Source organism: Schistocerca gregaria, chromosome 2, assembly GCF_023897955.1.
Source record: "Schistocerca gregaria isolate iqSchGreg1 chromosome 2, iqSchGreg1.2, whole genome shotgun sequence".
Classification (NCBI taxonomy): domain Eukaryota; kingdom Metazoa; phylum Arthropoda; class Insecta; order Orthoptera; family Acrididae; genus Schistocerca; species Schistocerca gregaria.
The window spans coordinates 738308213-738334261 of NC_064921.1; the positions used below are offsets into that span (position 1 = coordinate 738308213).

General features: G+C 40.8%; 2 protein-coding genes across 7 annotated transcripts in view; one reads left to right on the forward strand and one right to left on the reverse strand.

Moving 5' to 3' along the window:
• The window catches only part of LOC126334898 (lys-63-specific deubiquitinase BRCC36-like), a 55259-nt gene extending 39474 nt beyond the window's left edge, over nucleotides 1-15785 (reverse strand). The window contains exons 1-2 of one of the 3 annotated variants that reach the window (XM_049997606.1): nucleotides 15667-15751; nucleotides 14343-14649 (exon numbers count right to left, since the gene is read on the reverse strand). Coding sequence is in view for 1 of the 3 variants with exons in the window: in XM_049997605.1 (XP_049853562.1) it covers nucleotides 15667-15771 (105 nt within the window). In the remaining 2 variants the exon portion in view is untranslated. Of the gene's footprint in view, nucleotides 1-14342; nucleotides 14650-15666 lie in introns of all 3 variants that reach the window. The other 2 variants (XM_049997605.1, XM_049997607.1) reach the window with 2 other exon arrangements.
• The window catches only part of LOC126334897 (Golgi pH regulator A), a 150043-nt gene that overhangs the window by 24882 nt on the left and 99112 nt on the right, over nucleotides 1-26049 (forward strand). The window contains exons 1-3 of one of the 4 annotated variants that reach the window (XM_049997603.1): nucleotides 16643-16896; nucleotides 17105-17167; nucleotides 22847-23010. In XM_049997603.1, the coding sequence (XP_049853560.1) occupies nucleotides 22964-23010 (47 nt within the window). In that variant the 5' untranslated portion in view covers nucleotides 16643-16896; nucleotides 17105-17167; nucleotides 22847-22963. Of the gene's footprint in view, nucleotides 1-15867; nucleotides 15950-16019; nucleotides 16205-16642; nucleotides 16897-17104; nucleotides 17168-22846; nucleotides 23011-26049 lie in introns of those variants that run through there. The other 3 variants (XM_049997604.1, XM_049997601.1, XM_049997602.1) reach the window with 3 other exon arrangements.

A 26049-nucleotide genomic window follows, 5' to 3' on the forward strand; every position in this document is an offset into this window, starting at 1 on the left:
TTTGAGATTGCAGTCCACCCCATACTTTCCGCCCAGTCCACACCACACAGCCTCCACTGCCTGTGTAGCCGCCAGCTGTGTGTAGTGATGCCGCTCTCCATGCTACTCTATCCTGTGCAAGCTTCTTCATCTCCCAGTACCTACTGCAATCTACATCCTTCTGAATCTGCTTAGTGTATTTATCTCTTGGTCTCCCTCTACGATTTTTACCCCCCCCCCCCCCCCCCCCCCCACACACACACACACTGCCCTCCAATGCTAAATTTGTGATCCCTTGATGCCTCAGAACATTTCCTACCGACCAGTCCTTTCTTCTTGTCAAGTTGTGCCACAAACTCCTCTTCTCCCAAAATCTATTTAATACCTCCTCATTAGTTACGTGATCTACCCATCTAATCTTCAGCATTCTTCTGTAGCACATTTCGAAAGCTTCTATTCTCTTCTTGTCCAACCTATTTATCATCAATGTTTCACTTTCAGACATGGCTACACTCCATACAAATACTTTCAGAAACGACTTCCTGACACTTAAATCTATACTCGATGTCAACAAATTTCTCTTCTTCAGAAACGCTTTCCTTGCCATTGCCAGTCTACATTTTATGTCCTCTGTACTTTGACTATCATCAGTTATTTTGTTCCCCAAATAGCAAAACTCCTTTACTACTTTAAGCGTCTCATTTCCGAATCTAATTCCCTCAGCATCACCCGACTTAATTAGACTACATTCCATTATCCTCGTTTTGCTTTTGTTGATGTTCATTTTATATCCTCCTTTCAAGACACTGTCCATTCTGTTCAACTGCTCTTCCAAGTCCTTTGCTAACTCTGACAGAATTACAATGTCATCGGAGACCTCAACATTTTTATTTCTTTTCCATGGATTTTAATAACTACTCCGGATTTTTCTTTTGTTTCCTTTACTGCTTGCTCAATGTACAGATTGAATAACGTTGGGGATAGGCTACAACCCTGTCTCGCTTCCTTCCCAACCACTGCTTCCTTTTCATGCCCCTCGATTCTTATAACTGCCATCTGGTTTCTGTACAAATTGTAAATAGCCTTTCGCTCCCTGTATTTTACCCCTGCCACTTTTAGAATTTAAAAGATAGTATTCTAGTCAACATTGTCAAAATCTTTTTCTAAGTCTACAAATGTTAGAAACATAGGTTTGCCTTTCCTTAATCTATTTTCTAAGAGAAGTCATAGGGTCAGTATTGACTCACGTGTTCCAACATTTTTACCGAATCCAAAATGATTTTTTCCGAGGTCGGCTTCTACCAGTTTTCCATTTGTCTGTAAAGAATTCATGTCAGTATTTTGCAGCTGTGATTTATTAAACTGTTGGTTTGGTAATTTTCACAACTGTCAACACCAGCTTTCTTTGGGATTTGAATTATTATATTCTTCCTGAAGTCTGAGGGTATTTCGCCTGTCTCATACATCTTGCCCACCAGATGGTAGAGTTTTGTCAGGACTGGCTCTCCCAAGGCAGTCAGTAGTTCTAATGGAATGTTGTCTACTCCCGAGGCATTGTTTCGGCTCAGGTCTTTCAGTGCTCTGTCAAACTCTTCACACAGTATCGTATCTCCCATTTCATCTTCATCTACATCCTCTTCCACTTCCATAATATTGTCCTCAAGTACATCGCCCTTGTATAGACCCTCTATATACTCCTTCCACCTCTCTGCTTTCCCTACTTTGCTTAGAACTGGATTTCCATCTGAGCTCTTGATATTCATACAAGTGGTTCTCTTTTCTCCAAAGGTCTCTCTAATTTTCCTGTAGGCAGTATCTATCTTACCCCTAGTGATATACACCTCTATATCCTTACATCTAGCCTCTAGCCATCCCTGCTTAGCCATTTTGCACTTCCCATCGATCTCGTTTTTGAGGCGTTTGTATTCCTTTTTGCCTGCTTCATTTACTGCGTTTTTTTATTTTCTCCTTTCATCAATTAAATTCAATATTTCTTCTGTTGCCCAAGGATTTCTACTAGCCCTCGTCTTTTTACTTACTTGATCCTCTGCTGCCTTCAATACTTCATCCTTCAGAGCTACCCATTCTTCTTCTACTGTATTTCTTTCCCCTAATCTTGTCAATTGTTCCCTTATGCTTTCCCTGAAACTCTGTACAACCTCTGGTTTAGAGGGAAAGTGTTAAGTGCCATAAGAAGTAACCGGACACAGACTGCAATTGGAATCCTCTATCTGGGCTGCCGGTGCGCGAGATGAATCGCTGTGTTAAGCCAAAAGGAGACAGTAATCAGGATTTTTTAAAATTTTATTATGGATTTAGGGTGCAAAACTACTACAGTTATAAGTAACCATTCTGTGGCTTAGTGAAGGTTAAAAAACAGAAATTTACATCAGCAGCAATGGGAGTGAAACTCAAGAAGGAGAGAAACTAAAAACAGAAGGAAATCTTAGGAAATTGCTATTTGTTTTCCCCGGAAAGAGCTTCTAATGACCGATGTTATCACACTAACACCGATAAACTCAAGGATGGGATCGGCTTAGCGCATGTCATCTGCTAACGGGTGCATAGCGGGTTTAACACTGAAGTAAAAGGTGTTTCATCGTCCACAAATGAGAGCAGTGGGGACAAAGCATGGCAGGATCACCACTTACAGGATGGCAATGGCCATTAAGAAAGTGCCCAGTCCAGTCTAGTTAAAATAATTACCTCCTCCCAATGATGAGGCTGGGAGGAAGAAGTCCAAGCATATGGAAGAGGTTTTACGTCTTGTAATTTACTATCGGCAAGTGCAGACCAATGTGTGCGCCATAAAAGATCAACACAACAACATAAAATGCTCTGTAGATTTGCGAAGGGAACCATGAGAACAGCAGGCTGAGGAAGAGAGGCTGCAGCCTTTGCAACTATAATCAGCTGCATCATTTCTGTGGATACCAACATGTCCCAAGATCCTGAGGAATGCCAAAGAGTTGCCCCTCAAGTGGAGCATCTGGAGGCAGTCCTGAACCTGGTGGACCAGAGGGTGGATGATCATAAAGAGCCTGGAGGTTCGTAAGAGAGCTGAGTGAATCCGAGCATATAGCAACGGGTGTATTGGACAGTGTAACATCATAGATTAAAGGTCGACCTGCGACAGCAATTGCACAACTTACGTGCGGGCCACTAGACGCCACCGCGAGCACTAAGAGTGCATTGCGATTGCAGGCGCGCGTGTTGTGTACTGGCCACGAGGTGCCCCCACGAGTGCAACCGTATGTAAGTGCCGACAGAGTTCGGCCAGCTCTCATTTTGTTAGCATCTCATTTTTGCCTATTCTCTTATTTGCTTAGTTGCTTACCTCTTATTCGTTTATGGCTTATGTTAGTGTGCTCTCTTTCAGCCATTCTGATTGTTTTGATTTACTCCCAATTGAGAAGTGCTCATTTTGGCATTTCACTTTTGCACATTTCTCATTTTGCTCCCTAGCTTTTTACAGTTGAACTGATTAACATAGCCTCATGTTCTGTTTGTTCATTTCTGCCTGTTCATATTTTGATGTTCTTTAAATACTGTAATAATTATCGGAAGCATTTCTTCCCTTAAACTTGTGTAAAGTATTCTCGATGTAGGATTTCTTCTGTGACACAGGTGTAAGGCTTTGAATATAAATTATATAAGAAACTGTGCTTTAAATGGAATTTATTTTTTCTGTTTGTAATACATCAGACGACAATTTTGTGATAAGAGGGAGAAATTTGAGGGGTGAACCCATGGAAATAGTCTTAAGTGACCCCCTTTAAAAATAAAAATGTGTGTGACACTGCAGGCACCAAAAATTTATATATATAAAACATATACGTCACAACAGCCTGGAGAACAGCGTAAAGCTCTGCAGTAAAAACCGAACACTGGCAGGGAAGCCGAAATCTAATAGGGGTGTCGCCAACAATATATGCACTTCCAATACCAAAGGTGGTCTCAGAGCTGTCAGTGTAAATAAATGTGGCATCCTCCATTTGTGCACATAGAGCAGCAAATGGTGTGGTTAAACCCCTGACACTGTGTAGGGTTGGGGATATGAGACCAACTGAAATAATCTCATACCCGCTTTAATACTCGATGGATGTTGAACTCTGTCAAATATCAAGAAGAGAGGGCGGGTTGGTACCAATTCCTTTTCAACCCTTTTTATGACTATGTACGGCCTTAATGCCCTGATTAAACAATTAACTTTGAACGTCCTCATTGGATAAACTATCGAGTGATCTTGTATGAGGTGTGATTGGAAAGTTTTAAGAATGGGCTTGTAATTGTACAATGATGGTACTTATAGGCTACTCTGATGCATCTCCTTCAGTAGTCCTTTCTGACTGAATACACCGACTCCAACGGTGTTTCCACTTTTGGAAACATTACTGGACTTTTCTTCCTGAAGTGTGTTCAGGATGCTCTCCATATTTGCCTGGGTGTCTCCAATCAAGTCAAGTCGCTTCCCTTTCAGTGAAAATTTCAGTTTAAGAAAAAAGGTAGAAGTCTGCAGGAGCTAAATCAGGGGAATATGGCCATTTTGGAAGCACATGCATTTTGAATTTGGTCAAAAATTCAACGATGGAGAAGGCACGATGAACCGGAGCATCGTCATGTTGTAGCACCCAACTCCTGTCTTTCCAGAATGCAGGCCTTTTCTTCCACACCTTTTTGCACAAATGCTCAAGCACACATTTTGAGTATTCCTGTTTAATTGTCTATCCTCCAGGGGTAAATTCATGATGCACAATAGCGGTAGAATCGGGGAAAAAAAAAAAAAATCACCAGCATTGTCTTCAACTTCGACGGACTTTGCCATTCTTTATTCGGTTGTGGTGAACGCGTAGTCTTCCACTGCGAAGACTGAACTTTGGTTTCAGGATCATAACCACATACCCACAATTTGTCACCTGTAATTACCCTATTTAACAAATCTGGATCATTTGCACTCCAGTTAATTGGTTCTTTGCACACTTCAAGTCAGTATTGTCTCTGGTCACTTGACAACACTTTTGGAACGAATTTTGCGGACACACAATGCATGTTCAGATCTTCTTCAGTTAAAATTGACTGAACTGTATAGAAACTGAAATTAAGTTCATCAGCCATCTCCCTAATTGTACGTCTACAATAAGAGTGCACTAAGTCGCGAACTTTCACAACATTTTCCTTTGTTTTTGAGGTGGAAGGGCGGCCAGATCGTGGTTCACCTTCAAATGATTCACAGCCATTTTTAAATATATTGAACTAGACAGAAACATTTGACTGGCTCGTACAATTATCTCCAAAAGCTGCTTTTAACAGTTCGAAAGTTTCAGAAGCTGATTTCCCAGTTTTAAAACACAATCACACACAAACTCGTTGCTCCATTTTTACGTCCATTTTCACGCAGACAGCAATAAGCCCTAACAGATCCGCACTCAACCAACTGCCACAATGAACTGAATAAAGGAAACTCAGTTTCCTGTCACAGGGCATTCAAGGACAAGGCAATGACTCACTCCCCACCCCCCATGTACCTGCCGGGCAAACCAGTAAGCAGTACCAGATCCATTCTTAAAACTTTCCAATCACACCTCATATAAACCACTCTGCATAATGAGTTTAAAGTATGGAGCACACCCACTTGGACAGGAAAGGTTTATAGTAGTGTACTTCAAAGCAATTTATGTGCCTGGAGGGCACTGTCTGCTTCTAACAAGGTGCTATTTCATAACCGGGAACAAGACATTACAGGACCCAAAATTGCGTCGACACCTTTCTGAATAATAAAAGGGTGGACTGTGGAGAAGTCTTGACCTTCGTCAGACCAAGAAACAACTAGGAAACTTGGCACTGACGGAAGAATTGTGGAAGGATTGTCCATGGCTGAGACTCATCTAGCTTTCTCTTGTGGACAGAAGTCGTAGAAGTAGAAGAAACCATTATGAAAGTATCCACCATGATTACCAGCGTCTCTGATGGCGCAGTCCTTCCTAGTGGGGCCCTCTCTGAGGGCACTCCTGCCTTAGGTGATTGTCCACACCTCAGGTCACACCTCTTGAGAAAGGGACAGAGGGACCAATCAGCACGTTCGGAAGGTACCAGCTTGGGTAATTACCCCTCTCTGGGCTTGGCCTTTACTAGGGGATACATATGTGGTCTACTTGGCTACCTGGAGCAGGGAATTACGCATTACCCCCATCACCAGCTACATGTGGGAATGAGTGGGTTGGCCTTCAGACATGTACAGGGAGGGAAGAAAGAGAAAGGGAGGAACAAAAATTGAAAGGAGAGAAGAATTCTCAAACACCACAGCGGAGAAGAAGGTAAAGAGAAAAAGCAAGGAAAAGAGGCCACCGAAAGGATGGAGACTTTCCATTACAGAGATAAAAGAAGAGAAACCATGTCATGTCTTCCAACATATGTGCAAAGGGGCGGGGGGGGGGGGGGGGGGGGGGATCAAGGACAGGGAGGGATGTGGAGAGAGAAGGTATGCAGCCCAGAAAGGAAAGAGAGTTGCACTAACTCGGGGTCCCATGCTCGCCACACATGTATCCACAAAAGAGTTGTGGAGCCCCTATAGGGGAATTAGGATGGTGAGGTGGACTATGAATTTGGGCAGCATAATTTGCAATCAGTTGTTTTCGCCTGATCTGCAATGTAGGAACACCAGCTCCCACGATGAGGCTGTTCGCTGGGCACATTCAGAAAGCTCCCGTAGCAAACTGAATTCCACAGTTGCGTATAGGATCCAGCAGCCCAACGCTAAGGGTAATGCTGAACCATACACCAAGCTCCCACAGTCAGGACCGCACAAGGGCTTTGTACAGCAGCAGCAATGTAGGGTGATCAGCACCCCAGTCGGTGTGGCTTAGACATAGAATAATATTAAGATGCCACCAGGTCATCGAGATAAAGTTCTGGATGTGGGTGGACAGTATGACAACGACAGAAGTGCATCACGCAACTCATGGCAGCTAAAAATTAAAAGCCGTGAACAAGGGCCCACGACTGTGCCTTTTGTATGGCTTTTTTTATGTTCAGCTGCGTCATTAGAAGAGGATCATAAGGAAATACAAAAATCGTCAGCATATAAGAAGGGGACACTGATGACCCCACTGCTGCTGTGAGACCATTAATGATAATTAAAAGAGTGGGATGCTAAGTATAGAGCCCCATGGGACTGCATTCTCTTGGGTGTGGGGCAAACTATGGTAAGCACTGACTCAAACTCTGAAAGTGCAGAGTGACAAAAAGTTCCAAATAAAAATTGGGAGAGGAGCCCAGAGACCACACTCGTGGAGAGTAGCGAGAATATGGTGTCACCAAGTGGCATCGTAAGCTTTCGGCAGGTCAAAAAAGATGGCAATAAGGTGTTGATGCTGGGAAAAGGCAATTCGGATGCAGACTTCAGGTAGACCAAACTGTCAATGGTGGAGCAACCTTGGCAAAAACCGTTCTGGGAAGGAGCCAGAAGGCCCCGAGTCTAAAGGAACCAACACAACTGCTGGCTTGCCATATGTTCAAGCAGCTTGAACATAACGTTGGTCAGCCTGATAGGACAATAGCTATCCACATCTAGCAGGATCTTATCATATTTTAGCACTGAAATGATGATACCTTCTCACCACTGCGACGGGAATTCGCCATCGCTCCAGATGTGGCTGAAGACGGTGAGGAGGTGGCGCTGGTAATCCATGATAGTTGTTTAATTGTTTGGGAATGGGTGCGGTCCGGTCCAGGGCATGTGTCAGGACAATCAGCAAGGGCAATGAGTTATTTCCACTCACTGAAGGGAGTTATAGGGCTCAGGGTGGTGTGCAGTGAAAGATGTGTGTTGTTATTCCACCAGCTGGTTTAGGAAACGTTCCCAACACTCTTGCTTTTGTCATCTGATGAGTTGATGGACCTGGCCGTGGACCCGTTTGAAGGCAGTGAGGTGCTACAGGGGTGGGTGGCACTTATGACACTGGATGGCCCACCTAGTCTCTAATGACCACAGCAATTTCCAGTGACCACCAAGGCACTGACTTCTGCTGGGGGCAACCTGAGGAACAAGGGATTGCTGATTCAGCTGCGGCAACAATGGTGTGGATCACCTCATCAATGTTGCCATGCAGCAGAGGTGAAAGTGTCTCAGGGTCCAGGCGAGTGACACTGGAGGAAGGACAGGAAGAATGGAAAGTGGTTACTACCACGAGTCATCATGAGCTCTCCAGTAGATAGACAGTAGAAGGCCAGAACTGCAGATGGACAGATCAGTGGCTGAGTATGTGCCATGTGCCACACTTAAGGGTGGGGGCACCTGTATTTAGCAGGCAAAGGCCGAGTTTAGTTAGTAGATCCTCGACATCTTTACCAGAAAGGGTTATGGACCTTAAAATCACCTGGAAGTAGAAAAGGTGATGAGAAATGGTTCGGCACTTCACCATCTGGAAGGAGGTAGATGTTACAGAAGGTGATTTCCTGTATAGTCCTCACCCTAACAACCACAACTTCCAAAGGCATTCAAAGAGGCACAGGCACAACAGACAGAGATGGGTCTGCGTTGTGGGAAACCAGGTTTCTCGAAGGCCAAGGCAGGTGTAATGCTTTAAAGTTGTTGTAACTCAGCCAAGTGGGAGAAAAATCCACCGCAGTTACACTGGAGAATGATGCTGTCAGTCATCTGGGAATGCATGGAGGGGCCAAGGAGGCAGTTTACGCCTCTGGGTCACCTTGTGGCACAGGTTGAGTGCTGGTATTGAGCACCATTGGGTCAGAAGCATTGGCAAGATCTAGGTCCTTTGGGGACACCAGAATCTCCATTTCATCCTCAGATGCAGAACTGGTAGGGAGAGGTGGTGTGGGGGCCACCAGAATCTCATGGTTCTTAACCAATTTCTTCTTCATTGGGTTGCCCTCTTGCTGCTCTTTAGGGGCTTGCTCGGAGGGCTTCCCTGAAGCAGCATCAGGGACAGAGGAATAGCATGAAGCCCTTCGATCAGCAGCACGTGAATCCTTCAGCCACTGGCTTAGTGTCCACTTCGGCATTTGTGGAGACCTTGGAAGGGAGAGCCCCTAGGGACCATGTGAGAGGAGCAGTAGGAGGCTGTTGCTTCTCTGCGTGGAGTGTGCGGACCAATATCTCTGGTGTTTGTGGAGGCACTGCCACAAAAGGAGGAAGTTCTGGAAGAAACAGAAGAAGTAGTGCCCTCAACCACCATGGGACGCAGATGTAATAGGGCAGCCCTGAGGGCCCACTGTATGAGGTAAAGGTGAGGAGGCAACTGTCGCCATTAAGGGTGATGTCAATGTAGCTGCAGCATACATAGATATCAAGTGAAAGGGATGTGACTGTTCATATTTCTGTTTAGCCATTTAGTCCAGGGTCTTGTACTCTAAGTTTCTGCTCCTTTTGGAGTACTGTGCAGTCTGGCGAGCAGTGGAAGCAGTGCTCTCCACAGATAACACAGGCGGGAGGAGGTGCATGTGGACTATTCGGATGCAATAGACGTCTGTGGTCTCGACATGTGGTGCTGGACTTACAGGGGAAAGACATGTGCCCAAACTTTCAGCACTTTAAGCACTGCATAGGAGGACAGATGTATGGTTTTATGTCACATCAGTATTTCATCACCTTGACATTTTACGGCAATTAATCACCCTCAAAGATCAAGATGAAGGCACCAATAACAACCGCCATTAAAGGGGGGAGGAACTACATCTCATGGTGGAAACTCTTTTTTAGTGTAAGATCAGTGTCCAGTGGGAAACTCAGCCAGGCAAGTACTAAAGATGTTAAAAAAAGTTCAAGATACTCACAAAAGTAAAGTGAAAAATAATGTTAGTGAATTTCATCAAAATATTGGGGGATTGAAGAATAAAATTGATGAGCTTCTGCTTTGTTTAGAAGGTATAGAAACTGAGAATGTAATAGATGTACTATGCATGTCTGAGCATCACATTGTCACTGATATGCAAAAGGTTAGCATCAATGGGTATAAATTAGCTGCACATGTAAGTAGAGATAATATGAAGAGAGGAGGAGTTGCCATATATGTCAAAAGCTTCCACAGTGTAAAAGATTTAGAAACTAAAAAATTTTGTGTAGAGCAACATATGGAAGCATGTGCCACTGAACTTTAAACTAAATGATGGCACTTTCATAATTGTAACAGTGTATAGGTCCCCCTCAGGGAATTTCCAGCTATTTCTAGAAAACTTGGATGCTTTGTTGTGCTATCTGTCAGACAAGGGGAAGCAAATTATCATTTGTGGGGATTTCAATGTTGATTCCCTGAAAGAGTGTAATAGGAAGAATGACCTTGTAGTATTACTCAGTTCTTCCAATTTGAGCTCCGTCATTGATTTTCCTACTCGCATAACAAAGAACAGCACTACGTTGATAGATACCTTTTTTTGGACCAAAATAAGTTTAAGGACATAAATGCTTATCCTGTTGAGAATGGTCTTTCAGATCATGGTGCACAGCTAGTTACAATACATGACATAGCTCCATGCAGTATATCAAATCAGACTTTCAAAGCTGTGCATTCAATTAACAATATAAATATTGCAAACTTTACGGAAAGCCTACAGCAGCTACACTGGGATGAAGTGTATAAGGAACCCGATGCAAACTTGAAATATAACTTATTTCACAATACATTTTTAAGGGTATTTGAAAATTGTTTTCCTCAGAAAATAGTTAAACATAATTCCAAGAAAACATATAAAAAATCTTGGCTAACTAAAGGAATAAGAATTTCTTGCAACCGTAAAAGAGAACTGTATCTAACAGCAAGAAGGAGTACTGACTCCGAAATTGTTCAATATTATAAAAACTATTGTGCGGTACTAAGAAAAGTTATTAAAAAGTCCAGAAGCATGTATCATGCCTGAGATCAGTAACTCTGATAATAAAATTAAAGCAATTTGGAATATTATTGAAAGGGAAACAGGACAACCAAGAGCACAGGAAGACTTTAGTGCCATAAAACTGAATGACAAGTGTACTAACAAACAATCAGAAATTGAAAATATTTTCAATAAACATTTTTTAAATGTTGTGGAGAAAATAGGATCTAGATCTTCACTAGAAGAGGCAAGGCTACTAATAGAAGAGGCCATACCTGTGCAGTTTGAAACAACTCACCAAACTCTCCTTCTGAAATCAGTAAAATAATAAACTCACTGAAAAGTAAAAGCTCTTATGGAATTGATTGCATTTCCAGCAAGATACTTAAAGCTTGTTCCCCACAGATAAGTAGGATTCTCAGCCACGTATGTAATAGCTCTTTGGGGCAAGGTGTTTTCCCTGATAGAATGAAATATGCCATTGTAAAACTATTGCATAAAAAGGGGGATACGCCGGATGTCAACAACTACCGCCCAATCTCTGTTCTGACAGCTTTATCAAAAATTTTTGAGAAAGTAATGTATTCAAGAGTAGCCTCCCATATTTGTAAAAATAAAGTACTAACAAAATGTCAGTTTGGTTTTCAGAAAGGCTTTTCAACAGAAAATGCTATATATGCTTTCACTGATCAAATATTAAATGCTCTGAATAACCGGACATCACCTTTTTTTTTTTTGTGATCTCTCAAAAGCCTTTGATTGTGTAAATCGTGGAATTCTTTTAGACAAGCTAAATCATTATGGTTTGGTGGGGGCAGTGCACAAATGGTTTAATTCATTGGAAGAATGCAGAAAGTTGAAATAAGTGGTTCATGTAATGTTAAAACAACAGCTGATTCCTCAAACTGGGGGGGCTATCAAGTACGGGGTCCCACAGGGTTCGGTCTTAGGTCCTTTACTGTTCTTGATATACATTTCTGACTTACCATTCCACATTGATGAAGATGCAAAGTTAGTTCTTTTTGCTGATGATACAAGTATAGTAATAACATCCAAAAACCAAGAACTAAGTGATGTAATTGTAAATGATGTTTTTCACAAAATTATTAAGTGGTTCTCAGCAACTGGACACTCTTTAAATTTTGATAAAACACCGTTTATACAATTCCGTACAGTAAATGGCACAAGTCCAGTAATAAATATAGACTCTGAGCAGAAGTCTGTAGCTAAGGTAGAATTTTCAAAATTTTTATCTGTGTCCATTGATGAGAGGTTAAACTGGAAGCAACACATTGATGGTCTGCTGAAACGTCTGAGTTCAGCTACGTATGCTTTTGGGTTATTGCAAATTTTAGTGACAAGAATCTCAGTAAATTAGCTTACTATGCCTACTTTCATTCACTGCTTTCGTATGGCATCATATTCTGAGGTAATTCATTGTTGAGTAGAAAAGTATTCATTGCTCAAAAATGTGTAATCAGAATAATTGCTGGAGCCCACCCATGGTCATCCTGCAGACATCTATATAAGGCTCTAGGGATCCTCACAGTAGCTTCACAGTATATATATTCACTTATGAAATTTGTTGTTAACAATCCAACCCAGTTCAAAAGTAATAGCAGTGTGCATACCTATAACACCAGGAGAAAGGATGATCTTCACTATGCAGGGTTAAATCTGACTTTGGCACAGAAAGGGGTAAATTATGCTGCCACAAAAGTCTTTGGTCACCTACCAAACAGCATCAAAAGCCTGACAGATAGTCAACTAACATTTAAAAATAAATTAAAAGAATTTCTAGATGACAACTCCTACTTATTGGCTGAATTTTTAGATATAAATTAAGGCGTGAAAAAAAAATACAACTTAAACATTAGTGTCATGCAATATTTTGTGTAATGTAATATCTTGTACAGACATCTTTTATTAACCTGACACGTTCCACATCATTACGAAGTGTCGTATTCATGATCTATGGAACAAGTATTAATCTAATCTAAACTCCTATAGGCATGCCGGGTGAAGTGAACACTGTCATTCTAAACTGGCATGGGGCTTGTCAGATTGTACGATATGGTCACAATGGAAAAATAATCCCATGGATCATGTTGAGGTTTTTATGGGAGGTGATGGGAACAGGAATATCACCCAGCTTGTCATATGCAAGTAACATCTGCGACTGAGCTGGGGATGCCATGTGAATCAGGACTGGCCCATTGCGCAATTTGGACAGCGCTGTCACTTCCCCAAACTTATCCCCCAGGTGTTTAATGAAAAATGAGGCTTTGTATCCAGAAAGGAGTCCCGATCTGTTCTGCTGCACACTAAATGCCTCAATGAATAACACTCTCTCTTTTCCACAGTGCTATGTTTCTCCCTTGGTGCACCTAGGGAGAGGAATTATTTAGGGTCATACTTCTCAGCGTGATAGCCTATCTTTCCCTTCTTAGAGACTGACGACGCCATTCAGTAAACAGCAAGAGATGACTTGGTCCGCTTCATTGTGGGTCATCCACTCTGGTGCCACAAACTCCATGCCAAACGGGTGCCATCCAGCCACAGGAAAGGCCACCTGGCATGACAGCCATTGCCAGGAGACTTGATGCCCCTAGAAGACAGGAATCTACTAATCATACATGGGCTGTTTACAGCTCAGGCATCAGCGGTGCGATGCCTGTGATGTCAAGGGGCTAATACCAAATGTATACATGACAGCCCCACCATGACAGATTGGCTGCTGTGCTGGATACTGGATGCAGAAAAATCCAATATTGTCATGGGGGCAATAGAGGGCAGTGGACAACAGAAGCAGATGATTTTCTCCTGAAGATATCCCTGCCCACATAGATGAATTGCAGGTGGATATGCAGAGCCATGAAAATAAGATGTGCAGAAGATCTAATTGCACTATTGATATCTGGTGCACCATGTAAGGCGTCCTTCCCCAAATGGCATGCACTTCTGTGAAATTTTGAAAGTGTGAAGTCAAACCTTAAAAGAGGACCAGAACTTATTGGGCCGAAAAGTGGGAGACTCCTTTTAATCACCTCTTACGACAGGCAGTAATACCTTGGGCCTTTTCTAACCCCCAAACCTCCAGGGCGGGGGGCGGGGGGGTGTTCTGATGAGCCATCATGCATAAACCACATCTGTAGTTTGTCCTGACATGGCACATCATATAGAAAGATAGGCACTAAGTTCTTCTGTGGTAGCACATATGGCCTAGTAATCTATCACCAAGAATGCCCTTCCCGGGAAATTGATTGAGAATGGATCCTGATGCCTTCTATCCTCAAGCACATGGGGAATTTCACTGGCCCACACACGTTGCTTATGGAAACTTACAATGCCATTCCGCATAACCTGTGCCTCATCAGCAAACAAAATCTTGTAGGAACCACAATGCCACAAGAAGTGTTGCCAGAACTGCACTCTGGCAGGACGGTCTTGTATCCTAATGGCCTGGACGCACTGAACATGGTACGGATACAATAACTGCTCATGAAGTACTGTGCAGACCAGAGGATGACTAATACCTTCAGCTGCTGCTATTCACTGCACACTGGTTCCAGTATTGTTGTCCACTGCATGTAGAACACATTCCTCAATTCCAGGTGTACAAACTGAACTAGGCCTTCCACTGTTTACAGAATCTGTTTCCCCAAGATGCAGGAACAATAGGCTGAACAGCTAAACAGATGGTACCCTGCATGCTGGAAATTGTTCAGTGTACTGGTTATGGGATCTTAGATTAACTCCACCTGCTTAACCATAGCAGTAAGTCATATCTGCCATTTCCCTTGTGGAATAAAAGTCCTCCATTGCTAGGTTGTGTTAGAGCATCTGCAAGAGAGAAAACGTGCTGTACCACACCACAAATATCACAATAACATGTACTGTTAATGTGACCTGTAAGTAGGCCAAACATCAAAGTACACACCAGGAGTTAGGAGAAATGTATGTAAATGTAAACAGATGTAACAAGACTTCAGTACAATCACACAACATAAATGGAACAACTCGCTGCAGACCAATGAGCCAACTAATGTTGGCATAGATACTGCATGACAGTATCCCAGCATGCTGTTGACCCAGGTACGACACGGAATGCCAATGCAAGAACATCCGCAACAGGATGTTCATGATGCCTTCCAACCTCGTAGTATTCTATGCCAGGGGCTATAATTAAGGTTAATTATTGGGTAGTTATCTATAGTAGGCCAAGTACTACATTGTTGTATGACATCACAAGAGCACCTCCTATGAACACATGTTCACACGTCATTCATCAGAATGTATGCTTTGCAAGACCCATGATCATAAGACATTTTTCCTCTTGTTTTGATGCATACTACCGTCCCCTGAAATACTGGACAGTTTTTTTAACACCCTATATATTAAGAACAGAATTGGTCCCCAATATACGCCCCTGAAGAACTATGTTAATTGTGTTAGTCATATTATGACTATGACAGACAAACATACTTCCACTTATAAATCTCATTGTCTAACAATCTCCAGATGGTACTATGTCGTTATCTGTATAATTTGTGATGTTAAAATTTGCTTTCGCTACACTAAGTAAGATAGTTGTCCCAACGTAACACTGTAATCGCGTTATTGTACAGTAAATTGCTTTTCTCGTACAAACAATGTACTAAAAATGGTTTACTGTACCAAACAAAAGTAAATAAATACGGTAACGATGAAGATGACATGGTCAAAGGGCAGAGAAGTAACCATAGCCTGATATTCTTTCTTAACACAGTTTATTGTTTGAGGAATTTAAGCTTTATGAAACGTACTCTCTCAACTTCATCTCCCAACAAAATTGAGAATATCAGTGACAGGCGTCCTTACCTCTCCAATAAGAAGTCCCATGACTTCTTCTTTCTCAGTAGATAAAGCATGTTGCAAGCAAACCAAATAGACGTCAGCAGCCATTTTAACGGACGTTAATGCCATGATTAGGTTCAGATTTAATTTATGCTAGTTGCTCTATTTACACTCACTACTTCGCCCACAGTATTCGAATCCCGTGCGGCATTTGTTAAATTGTATGTTTCGTATTTTGATACTGTACCATACTGCCAACTGTACGAAATGGTTACGTCGTTGTTTTTCTTCCAACGAATCAGAATAGGTAATAAATGGCTGTGGGCTGATAAAAGTAACAGTCCTATAAAACTAGGGTCACTGGCCAAATAACAATGAAAGACGTTCATTGTTAATCACTACGCAAAATAGAATGCACTCGTTTGTAATCGGGAGTTCTTCGCCTACGCTGGAAGCGACCGCTTGGTTCTGCAGAGTGCGTGTACAGAAAAGGGACTAAAAGTAGAAATCAGAAGAAAACATGGGATTTGTAGAGGATACCCTTATAATACTTGTAACTCAGGTAGGTGGCTGAACGATTGCTTCGTCACTGAAGGGGGTAACCTCATTCGGCGAGATGCTCTCATGTTTGCCAACATGCATTATCTTTACTGACGTTTACGGGAAATGAAAGATTTGAAAACTTGTATAAAAGCCGTAATTACTCTATTGCCTGATATAATAATTGCATACTCAGCTTGCATAATAATGTTAGCACAGAAATAAACAGAAAGAAACATGTGTAATTAAGTAATCAGTCGCGTTAGTATAAGCCATGATATCAGTTAAAACATCACTAAAAGTGACTTAATATTGTTGCGATACAAAATGCGGGGACGTAAAGCAATAATAATCTTGCATTACCAACCTTTGTATTAACTAATTGTGTAATATGAACTGCGCGATCGTATTAAAAGTAGTGTTGCATTGAATCTGTGCTCTCCAGCATACAGCTGTGACTTTATTTAGTTGCCCTTTAAACTATCTGTAATGTGAGCAATACCTGGCAGAGAAGTATGGGACATCACTCACCAGTTTGCTAAATGACTAACGATTGAAAGATATTTGGAAATGAGACTACAGCCATAGTAAATCAGTTGGCTCTTGCCACTTACGCTGGACTTGCATTCAGTAGTATGACAGTTCAAATCCATGTCTGGTCATCCAGATTTAGATTTTCCATGATTTCCATAAACTACTTAAGGGAAATGCCAGGTTGGTTTCTCTGAACGGGCGTGGACGATCACCTTCCCCATTGTGCCCTAATCTGAACTTGTGCTCCATCCCTATCTTCCCTTTTGCCATTGGAACATTAGACACTAATCTTTCTTCCTTTCTCTTACCATTGATTGAAACTGTCTACAATATTGGCGCTGCTTTCAAGTGATCTCACATATAATTAAAATGTCAATATTATCCCTAGTTCGGGGGCAACTTCATGAAGGAAATGGCATGCTTGACCAGAGGAACCTATAGACAAGCATAGGTACCTGTTTTATTGATGTTATAACAAGAAGTTATTACAGCTGTTCAACACTGGTGCTTTTATAGAACAATAAGCAAATGTTGATTCTGTTCAGGTAAAGAGTACAGCTTTCCAAAAGGCTGTTCGTTCTTTTTTTTAAAAAAAAGGTCATAGGTTTCTGTGTTTGTGAGAGAAACAGAACTGATAATGAAAGTTGGGATAAACATTTTTCGAGACTGGAAAAATCACAGTGTAGAAACTTACATCACTTGAAGTATGTATCCTTACTACACGTAGATTAAATTAACTTTGCACTAAGGAAATGTGTGTCATAACACACACACACACACACACACAGCAGGTGCATGGGAGAGGAATGTACACAAGAGAGCTTGTTCTAGCAACCAGTCAGTCAGTCAGAGAAACTGCGTGTTGCAAATGGTGATGGGTGAGGGTGATTTGGGAGGGGGAGACAGAACAGAGGAAGAGGGAGATTTGGAGAATAGGGTGTCAGTGCAAGAGGAGTGAAATTAAGGACAAAGGTCAGGGTTAGGTAGTTGTGGGGTAGGGGCTAGTGAAGACTGAGCTCAGGAGGACACAGGCCAAAAGATGTGTTTCAGAGGCATCTCCCATCTGTACAGTTCAGAGAAGCTGGTGTTGGGGTAGGGTGGTTGTCAAGTCTGCTCTTGGCCATTGTTTGGTAGTGGCTATTCATTTGGATGGAATGGTAATTGATGACCATGCCCACATAAACTTCTGTGCAGATATTAATATGGAGATAGTGTATAAAGTGACCGCTTTCACTGCATATGATAAGGTGGATGACTCTGTAACGGGTTTGGGCTATGATGTGCTGGGTCAGTGTGTCGGACTGGTCTATCACCTGGTTGATCCACATTATTACAACCCAAGTGACAATTTTTTTTAAACTTCAATAGTTTGTAGGTTAACTTCTGTAGTAGGTTGATAATTCTGTGAAAAAATAGGAGTAAGCAATAGGAAAATATGGGTAATACACAAATGCACAAGAACCAAGAGGGAACAATAAGAATGTAAGTCCCAGGTGTGTGTGCTTGGATTAAAAGGAAGTAAGGCAGGGATGTAGTATTTTGTCCCTACTGTCCATTCTGCGATGGAAATAAATGAAAGGTTTAAGAATGTGGGATTAAAATTCAAGGTGAGATAATGTCAATAAAAAAATTTGCTGAAGGCATTGCTGTCCTCAGTGAAATGAAGAAGAGTTACAGGATGTGTTGAATGAAATTAACAGTCTAATGAGTACAGAGTATGGAATTGAGAGTAAACGAAGAAAGACAAAAGCTATAAGGAGTAAGAGGTGTGACATTAGTGATAAATTTAACATAAAAATTGTGAACCATGAAGTAGATGAAGTTAAGGAATTGTAGAACCTTAGAAGCAAAATAGCACGTGGCAGATGAAGTAAGGAGGACACAAAAAGGAGACTAGCACAGACAACAAGAGAATTCCTGGCAACGAGAAATGTACTAGTATCAAACATCAGTGTTAACTTGAAGAAATTTCCGAGTATGTACATTTGAAGCACAGCATTGCATGATAGTGAATAATAGATTGTGAGAAAACAGGAAAATGAATGTGGTGCCACAGATGGATGCTGAAAATTAGGAGGACTGATAAAACAATAAATGAGGAGATGCTCTGCAGACTTGTGCGGTAAGGACCATATGGAAAACACTGACAAGAAGAAGGAACATGCTCATAGGACATGTGTTAAGACATTAGGAAATAACATTTATTATACTGGAGGATACTGTCTAGCAGGCTGTTCTATCACTGGCCTGTATGACATGGGTAATCCTCATGATTGCTCATGAGCTGGCATAGCTAGTTTAGGCTATCCACCAGATGGTCCTACTACACACATTCTGCATATACATGAACCTCTTCGCTAGCCCTGTTGTTTAGCCAGTGCAGAACTGTTGCATATGACCTGGCATGGCTGCAGGACTGTCCATACAGCAGCTGTTTGCCTGCTCCTGCCCACCTGAGCTTGTGGGTGTCTGGTGGTCCACAGGTCGGCACGGCTTGATGTATAGGGTATAATTTGTCAGGAAAGACAGAGACTGGAATACATGTGACAAATAATTGAGGCTGTAGTATGCAACTGCTACACTGAGATGAAGAGATTGGCACAAAGGAGGAATTTGTAGCCGGCCCCATCAAACAAGTAAGAAAAGGAGCTATCAAGATGGGTGATGCAATTGCTGGTTCTATGTTCCTAGGCATTTGTTTAATGTGACTGTGACCCCCTATGATAGACTGGCCCAACCATCACACATTTATGTCTCCATAATTGTTGGTGTCACCTGAAAATGAAGCTTTAGACTTTGAAACTGGTCGTGTAATAAATAAGAAATTACGGACAACGGAAGCAATTTTTTATTCTACCAATATGTTTCTCAGTTTCTGATGTTCACATTATCAAATAGGATGCACTAGGATACTGCGAGGTTGGGTAGACAATGGGATACCAATTTGGGAGTGGTAGGAAGGATTCTGGACAGGTTGTTCCTAATTTATGGGCAAAAGATAAGTAGTTGGAACCCTGGCAAAGAATACAGTTCAGTTATTACAATCTGCAATGAGGGGAGTGCTCCTTTACAGCTGGTTCCTGGAGATGGCCATAGGAATTTACTAAGAAACTTACAGAAATATAACCATGCTGGTCTAGTGGGTAGGGCATTAGACTCTGATCCTGGAGGTCCTGATTTCAGTACCGGATAGGGTGGGGATGTACCCATGTACCCCTCAGTCCCTGCAGGACAGCCCTAGGTCCACTAAGCTTGCTATCAAATAAATACTGAGGATCTGTGTGAGAGTAAACGGTGGCTGGTGTGATTGGATCATCACCCTCGCTCTCCTAGTGCCACAACAGATAGAAAGACTGAACTCTACTGTAGCCTAGTCATGGGCTAGCGTCACAAACTTCACCTTAACCTATATTACTTATCAAACGGCAGAAGATGTTGGTACAAAGAGACCTAAAGAAATGGAAATCTCAAATAGAGCGTGTCAACTATTAAAAGAGAAGGTGAGTGTTTCAATCAAATGACAGTGGCAACATGGTAGAATAGGAATGAAAACTATTCAGAAAGACTATGAGAGACTGTAAGAGGATACTGTGAAGACATGATAAGAGAAACAGTTGAAAATGTCAGGAGATTGAGAAAGCAAACCAATTTCATCATTTAAGATGGGAAAGCCACAGTAACTAATAACAGAGAGAAAGTTTACTAGTGTTTTTAATATTCCCCTATATGATTGTGTAGTTAAGAGATGAGCCAGAAACACAGGTTACCTAGTGATGGCAATGATGACATTTCAGAATTAATGACAGATTAAGTATAAAAAAAAACTATCTTTCGAAAGAAAGGAAAAAAGGGAGTAAAATAAAAGGGGATAGCATCTGGCACATCAGTAGAAATGGCAATGGAAGCTGGAGACAAGGTAGTATATACATAAAGAACTTGTAAAGTTATTTACAGTATTTCTGTGGAGTAAGACCATTCCCCAAAACTGGATTAATGCTGTAATTATTCTACACCACAGGAAAGGAGACAGACAAGAAATAAAATTAGTTTCTATCAGCCTCCATTCCTTAATGTGCAAAATATTCATTAAAATTGTCACATGTTGTGAAAAAAACACTGATTTTTGATATGGCTCACAAAACACGCTGTTTTAGAAGTGAATGTAGCACAGTTATGCTGTTTCTGTTGTGAAAGAAATTGTAGAACAGATTAATGTGTGTGAATTCAATTTTGTCATGGATACACGAATTTTGAGACAACTTTTCACTCACTTTCAAGAAAATCTATTTGCACAACACTTGAGAAACAAGACATTGATTGAACCTACATTAGTATATTAAAGCATATGTATATCAGTGCTGTAGTTTCCATTGGGCTTCATCTGCACAGTGAGAAATTCAGAATCTAAGGTGGAGACAGACAAGGATATTCCATATGACCAAAACTATTCACAACAGCTTTCAAATCTTTGAACTCGGACGACAAAGAAGAGCAGTGTGTTAATGGAAAATATCGCAAACACTTTCAATTCAGTGATGAAACTGTACTGTTTGTAAACTTCAACAAAAGATGAAAGAAGTCAATAGATCAAGCTTGAAAGTAGACGTGAAGGTCCGTTACATGTCTGAAGTAATGTACAACAAAACATTGAAAAGTATCAAGTTATAAACTAATTAATGAGCTATTGTATTAGGACAGTTGAAGACAATGGGCTGGACAGGAAGAGAAATAAATATGAGCGTAAAATTGGCCTCCACTGCATTTAATTAGACACATTGGTTTTCTAAAACTAAACTTTGAAAGGTGTGACTGAAATAGAAAATTTACTGTTAGTGAGCATTACCGGTTTTGACTTACAACCTTGAGACATGGACAACAGCTATTGCCTGCTTAACTTTCACAACATTGTAGTCCGTCCCTAGGTCAGTGTCAGTTTGAACCCCTTGCCACAGGGGAAGATCCAGGCACAAGACCTGCCTAATCTACCCACCCAACACTCCTGTCACAAGCTTGTCCTACTCCTTCAGACACCGGGCCACCTGTAGAAGCAGCCATGTCATATTCCAGCTCTGCTACAATCATTGCACAATTTTTTTTATATATATTGGTATGACTACCAACCAGCTGTCCACCAAGATGAATGACCTCCACCAAACTGTGGCCAGGAGTAAAGTTGACCATCCTGTAGCACAACATGCTGTTGAATAGAACATGCTTGATTTCAATGGCTGCTTCACAAGTCGAGCCATGTGGATCCTGCCCTCCACCACCAGCTTTTCTGAACTATACTGATGGTAGTTATCCTTAAGACTCATTCTCCACTCCTAAAATTACCCTGGCTTCAACTTACAATAACCTACTGTCCCCACACCCTCCACCCGACAGTTTCTGCCCCCACTGTTCTAACAGCCTCTCCACATACCCTCATTGTGCCCTGCTCCCTGCCAGCACGCCCACCACCAGTCCTCCCCTCTCTCTGTTTCTTTCATCTCCACCCCCTCCCCCCCTCTAACCCCCTTCCCCACAGGTCAATGATGCTTTGCCTGGCAGCATTGTCCTGCTGCCTTATAGTCCCTACAAGCTACAAGCTTTGCCAGACCACACTCTTCTCTCCTCCCCCCCCCCCCCCCCCTCCCCACACACACACACACACACACACACACACACACACACACACACACACACGCACACACACACACAAAAGTTGCAGTCTGGCCGGAGCAACTGAAGATAGCAATCGTGTGCGTAAGGTGTGCCTGCCTGTGTGTGTGTGTGTTTTTTTTTTCCTTTTTCTGAAGAAGGCTTTGGCTGAAAGCTCAGTGTGTAACAGCCTTTTCATTGTGTGTGTCTGCAACTCAATAAGTCATCTTTACAGTGAGTAGTAATCTATTATTTTTATAAATGCAGCTAAATATTTTTCGGATGTCTTCTTTACATTGTCCCTTATTGATTTACTTTACTTCTTCAACTTACAGTGAGTCATACTGAATACTAAGTAAATATTACAAAATATTTGAGCAACTAGTATTTGCATTGCACAAATGTTAGAATGTATTTTTCTAAATAATTAAGTAATTTCAATTTTGTCGGTAGCTTTGTCTTATATCTTTATGAGCTTTTGATTTTTCAGATATTATTCTTTGTTGGAGGATGGGTGTTTTTTGTGAAGCAGCTTTTCCGTGACTATGAAGTTCACCATACCCTGGTGCAGCTTATATTCTCTGTTACCTTCTCCTTGTCATGCACAATGTTTGAGCTGATAATATTTGAAATTCTTGGTATTCTGGACTCAAGGTGAGTGTAAATGTGTGTAGATGTCTGTAGAACTGAATTTTGAAAGATCCAGACTTATAATATTCACAATAGTTCAAATAATTACAGTTAAAGCTAAATATGTGAAGATAAAAAATCTACTCACCAAGCAGTGGCAGTGGAACACACACAAAAAAGGATTTAAATTTTTACAAGTTCTCAAAGCCAGTGGCTCCTTCTCCTGGAAGAAGAGTTGAAGGGGAAGGGAGGGAGTGAAGGAAAAGGACTGGAGAGGTTTAGAGAAAGGGGTAAAAAGTTCAGAAAAGTCACCCAGAACTCTGGGTCAGGGGAGACTTACCGGATGGGATGAGACTGTTGGGCAGACATTTTTTCACAATGTTTAATCTTGCTTATGATGATCATTATTTTGTTTCTAGTTTATGCTCCGAAAAGAAATAAGTAAGTGTATGTAGTGTTGCTATTTTGATCAACAGGGTGGGGACGGACATGAAATTACTCGTTTTATCAAGTGAACTTTTAGTGTTATAGTGTTGCTGTGAATCCTGACTTAAGTATCTGCACTCAGAACAGTGTGTCTGTTTTGGCATTGTTGCAGAGTAATGCCATATTTCTGATTTGATGAGTGATGTCTCATAAATATATTACAGATGTTAAGTGTTCATTGCCAAGAACTCGGTGTTATCTGTGTGTTGGTTTAACATGGCATTTCCAAAAGAAGCAATAAATTTCTATTTTTATGTCACAGATAAACAGAAATATAATGAAAACAATACAGGATAATCCACAAATAATGCTGCAAACACAAATTTAGTTTTAAATATTTTTGATGACAGGAGCTTAGGATACGAGGCCAAATAATGAGAACTTGAAAATAGTACTCATATAATCCATGAAAACTACAAACTATTATCAGAAGCATACCATTCCAAATGACCTGCTGGAAAATATATCTGAAAATCCTGTTCCATGAGCTGTAAGAGATATAATCTGCAATTTATACGGCAGTTTCTACAACATTGTGAGTGAGGGAACATCACACAATTTGCTGATGCTATGTATAGCCATGAACTTTCGTGACATCAAATATTTTGTTACATTGTGGTTAAATTTTTTATTGTGACGTGTTATGGCTCTTTAAATCCACGTGAGAGTGACAAACATTCTGGAATAAATTGGGTCTGATATCCCTTACAGTTTTCTTGTAAAATACTGTCATTTCATAAATGCAGCAAATGCATTGCCAGCTATTATGAAAATATACATATAGATGTATCTTCTATATTGCAAAACAGTGAAGTTGACACTGGAAAGTGAACATCATCTCTTCAGCCCCCTAGTATTCCCTTCTGTAACTAGCAATCACCGCTTTATCCCTTGACTCATGACTACAACAGACAATTTCGCTGGAAATATGGAAGTCTGATGTAATTGCTTTTACCCGCAAATATCTGGGAATTCTAAAAATCTCAGGGAAATCAGAAAGACCATTGAGTATTTACTGCTTGTTGACAGAGACGGATAGATTGAATAATTTGGTCGGAAATTACTGGGTGAGGTTCTGTTTTCGGAGAACAGTTGGTTGTGGAATCATTACGTAAGGGCAAGCAGTGCATTTGTTGTTAATTTTGCTAGTTACTCAGTTGCTATTTGATGGCTAGTACACTTTATGTTTCAGATATTGTTTTGTACCTGACTTTATTGTTTGCATTAAATCAAATAATTAGTGCATTAATGTTTCATTGATCAGCACTGAATAGCCAGGCTCCGCCTGACTAATTTCAGTACAAACTAATACTTTGCCAACTTTATGAAACACTTCAAGTCAATAATGACCATATCATGATTCATTATTGTTTTGAAATGTGATACATTATTGCTAGAAAGTTTTTACATATCAGAGATGCACTAAGTTGGCTCAATACAGAACTGTGATGACGGGTAATCATAACAACAGGCTTTCCACTGGTGGTGAAAGGAACAAGAATTATATCTTTTTAACTTTGATAATCGTTGATAAAACTGTAAGTAAACTAGTATTTGCTTTCTGCAGTATTGGATATAACAAATATTAGACTATATGTTCACAAAAGTCTCCCGGAAAATAGTCACAAAATCTAGCTCCCATACATAATTTACTATGTCTCTGTATTGCCAACAATTTCATTACTGTGAATGAAAAATGACTTATGGCAGAAGTAGGAGCAGAAATAATTTTCGAGAAATGTTTCTTTTGCAATATTATTTACCAATTTTACTGCATGTTATGATAACATTTCACATTTTACTCAAAGCTCTACTATCTAAAGAAGCACTGGTTTATAAATATTCCAGTTCTGATTCTTTTTCTCTCAAGATTTTATGTGAGTGGCTGGAAAATTTGGATGTTGTGTTAGAGATTAGTGGAAATTCATCAAAAGATATGAATAGAGCAAACTTTATCCTAAGTCAGGGACTATAGAGAAGTTTGAGAATGATTTGCTGTTGCATAATAAAGTCACAGTTTTCATTTCACTGGAATCTGATATGAAACCGTTACTTTGAGAATTTCAGATGCATTCTCTTGCAGCTCAATTTTTATGCACTACCCAGACCTTGTTGTTGAGAAACAAAAATGAAATGACTTTGAAGCCTGAAATGTTGGTAAACACTTCTGCCGTAACACTTCAAGATGTTTAACACAACGTAATTTTTTCCCTGTAAAGCTCCGGGATGTGGAACATGTCAGAAAACAAGAATACACAATAAATATTTACAAAATAAGAACAGATATGCTAATGTACCCTCCACAGATACCAATTAAATTGGCCTTGGGGGTGTGAAATCAGGCAAAAAAAGAAAAAATCTTAAACATACTTACATTTAAAAGGATATAAAACTTGTCACCCTTAGGTACATATGATTATTCTTTGGTAGTTGTAGCAATACAGAGCTTTTTTTTTTTTTTTAAAAAAAAGGTTTTCCTAAGAAATTTGTCAGTGGAGTAGAATTGCATGAAATAGCAGAATTGTTTCAATTTCAAGCTGAGAATAAAGCAAGCGGTCAAAAATGTATCTGCAAATG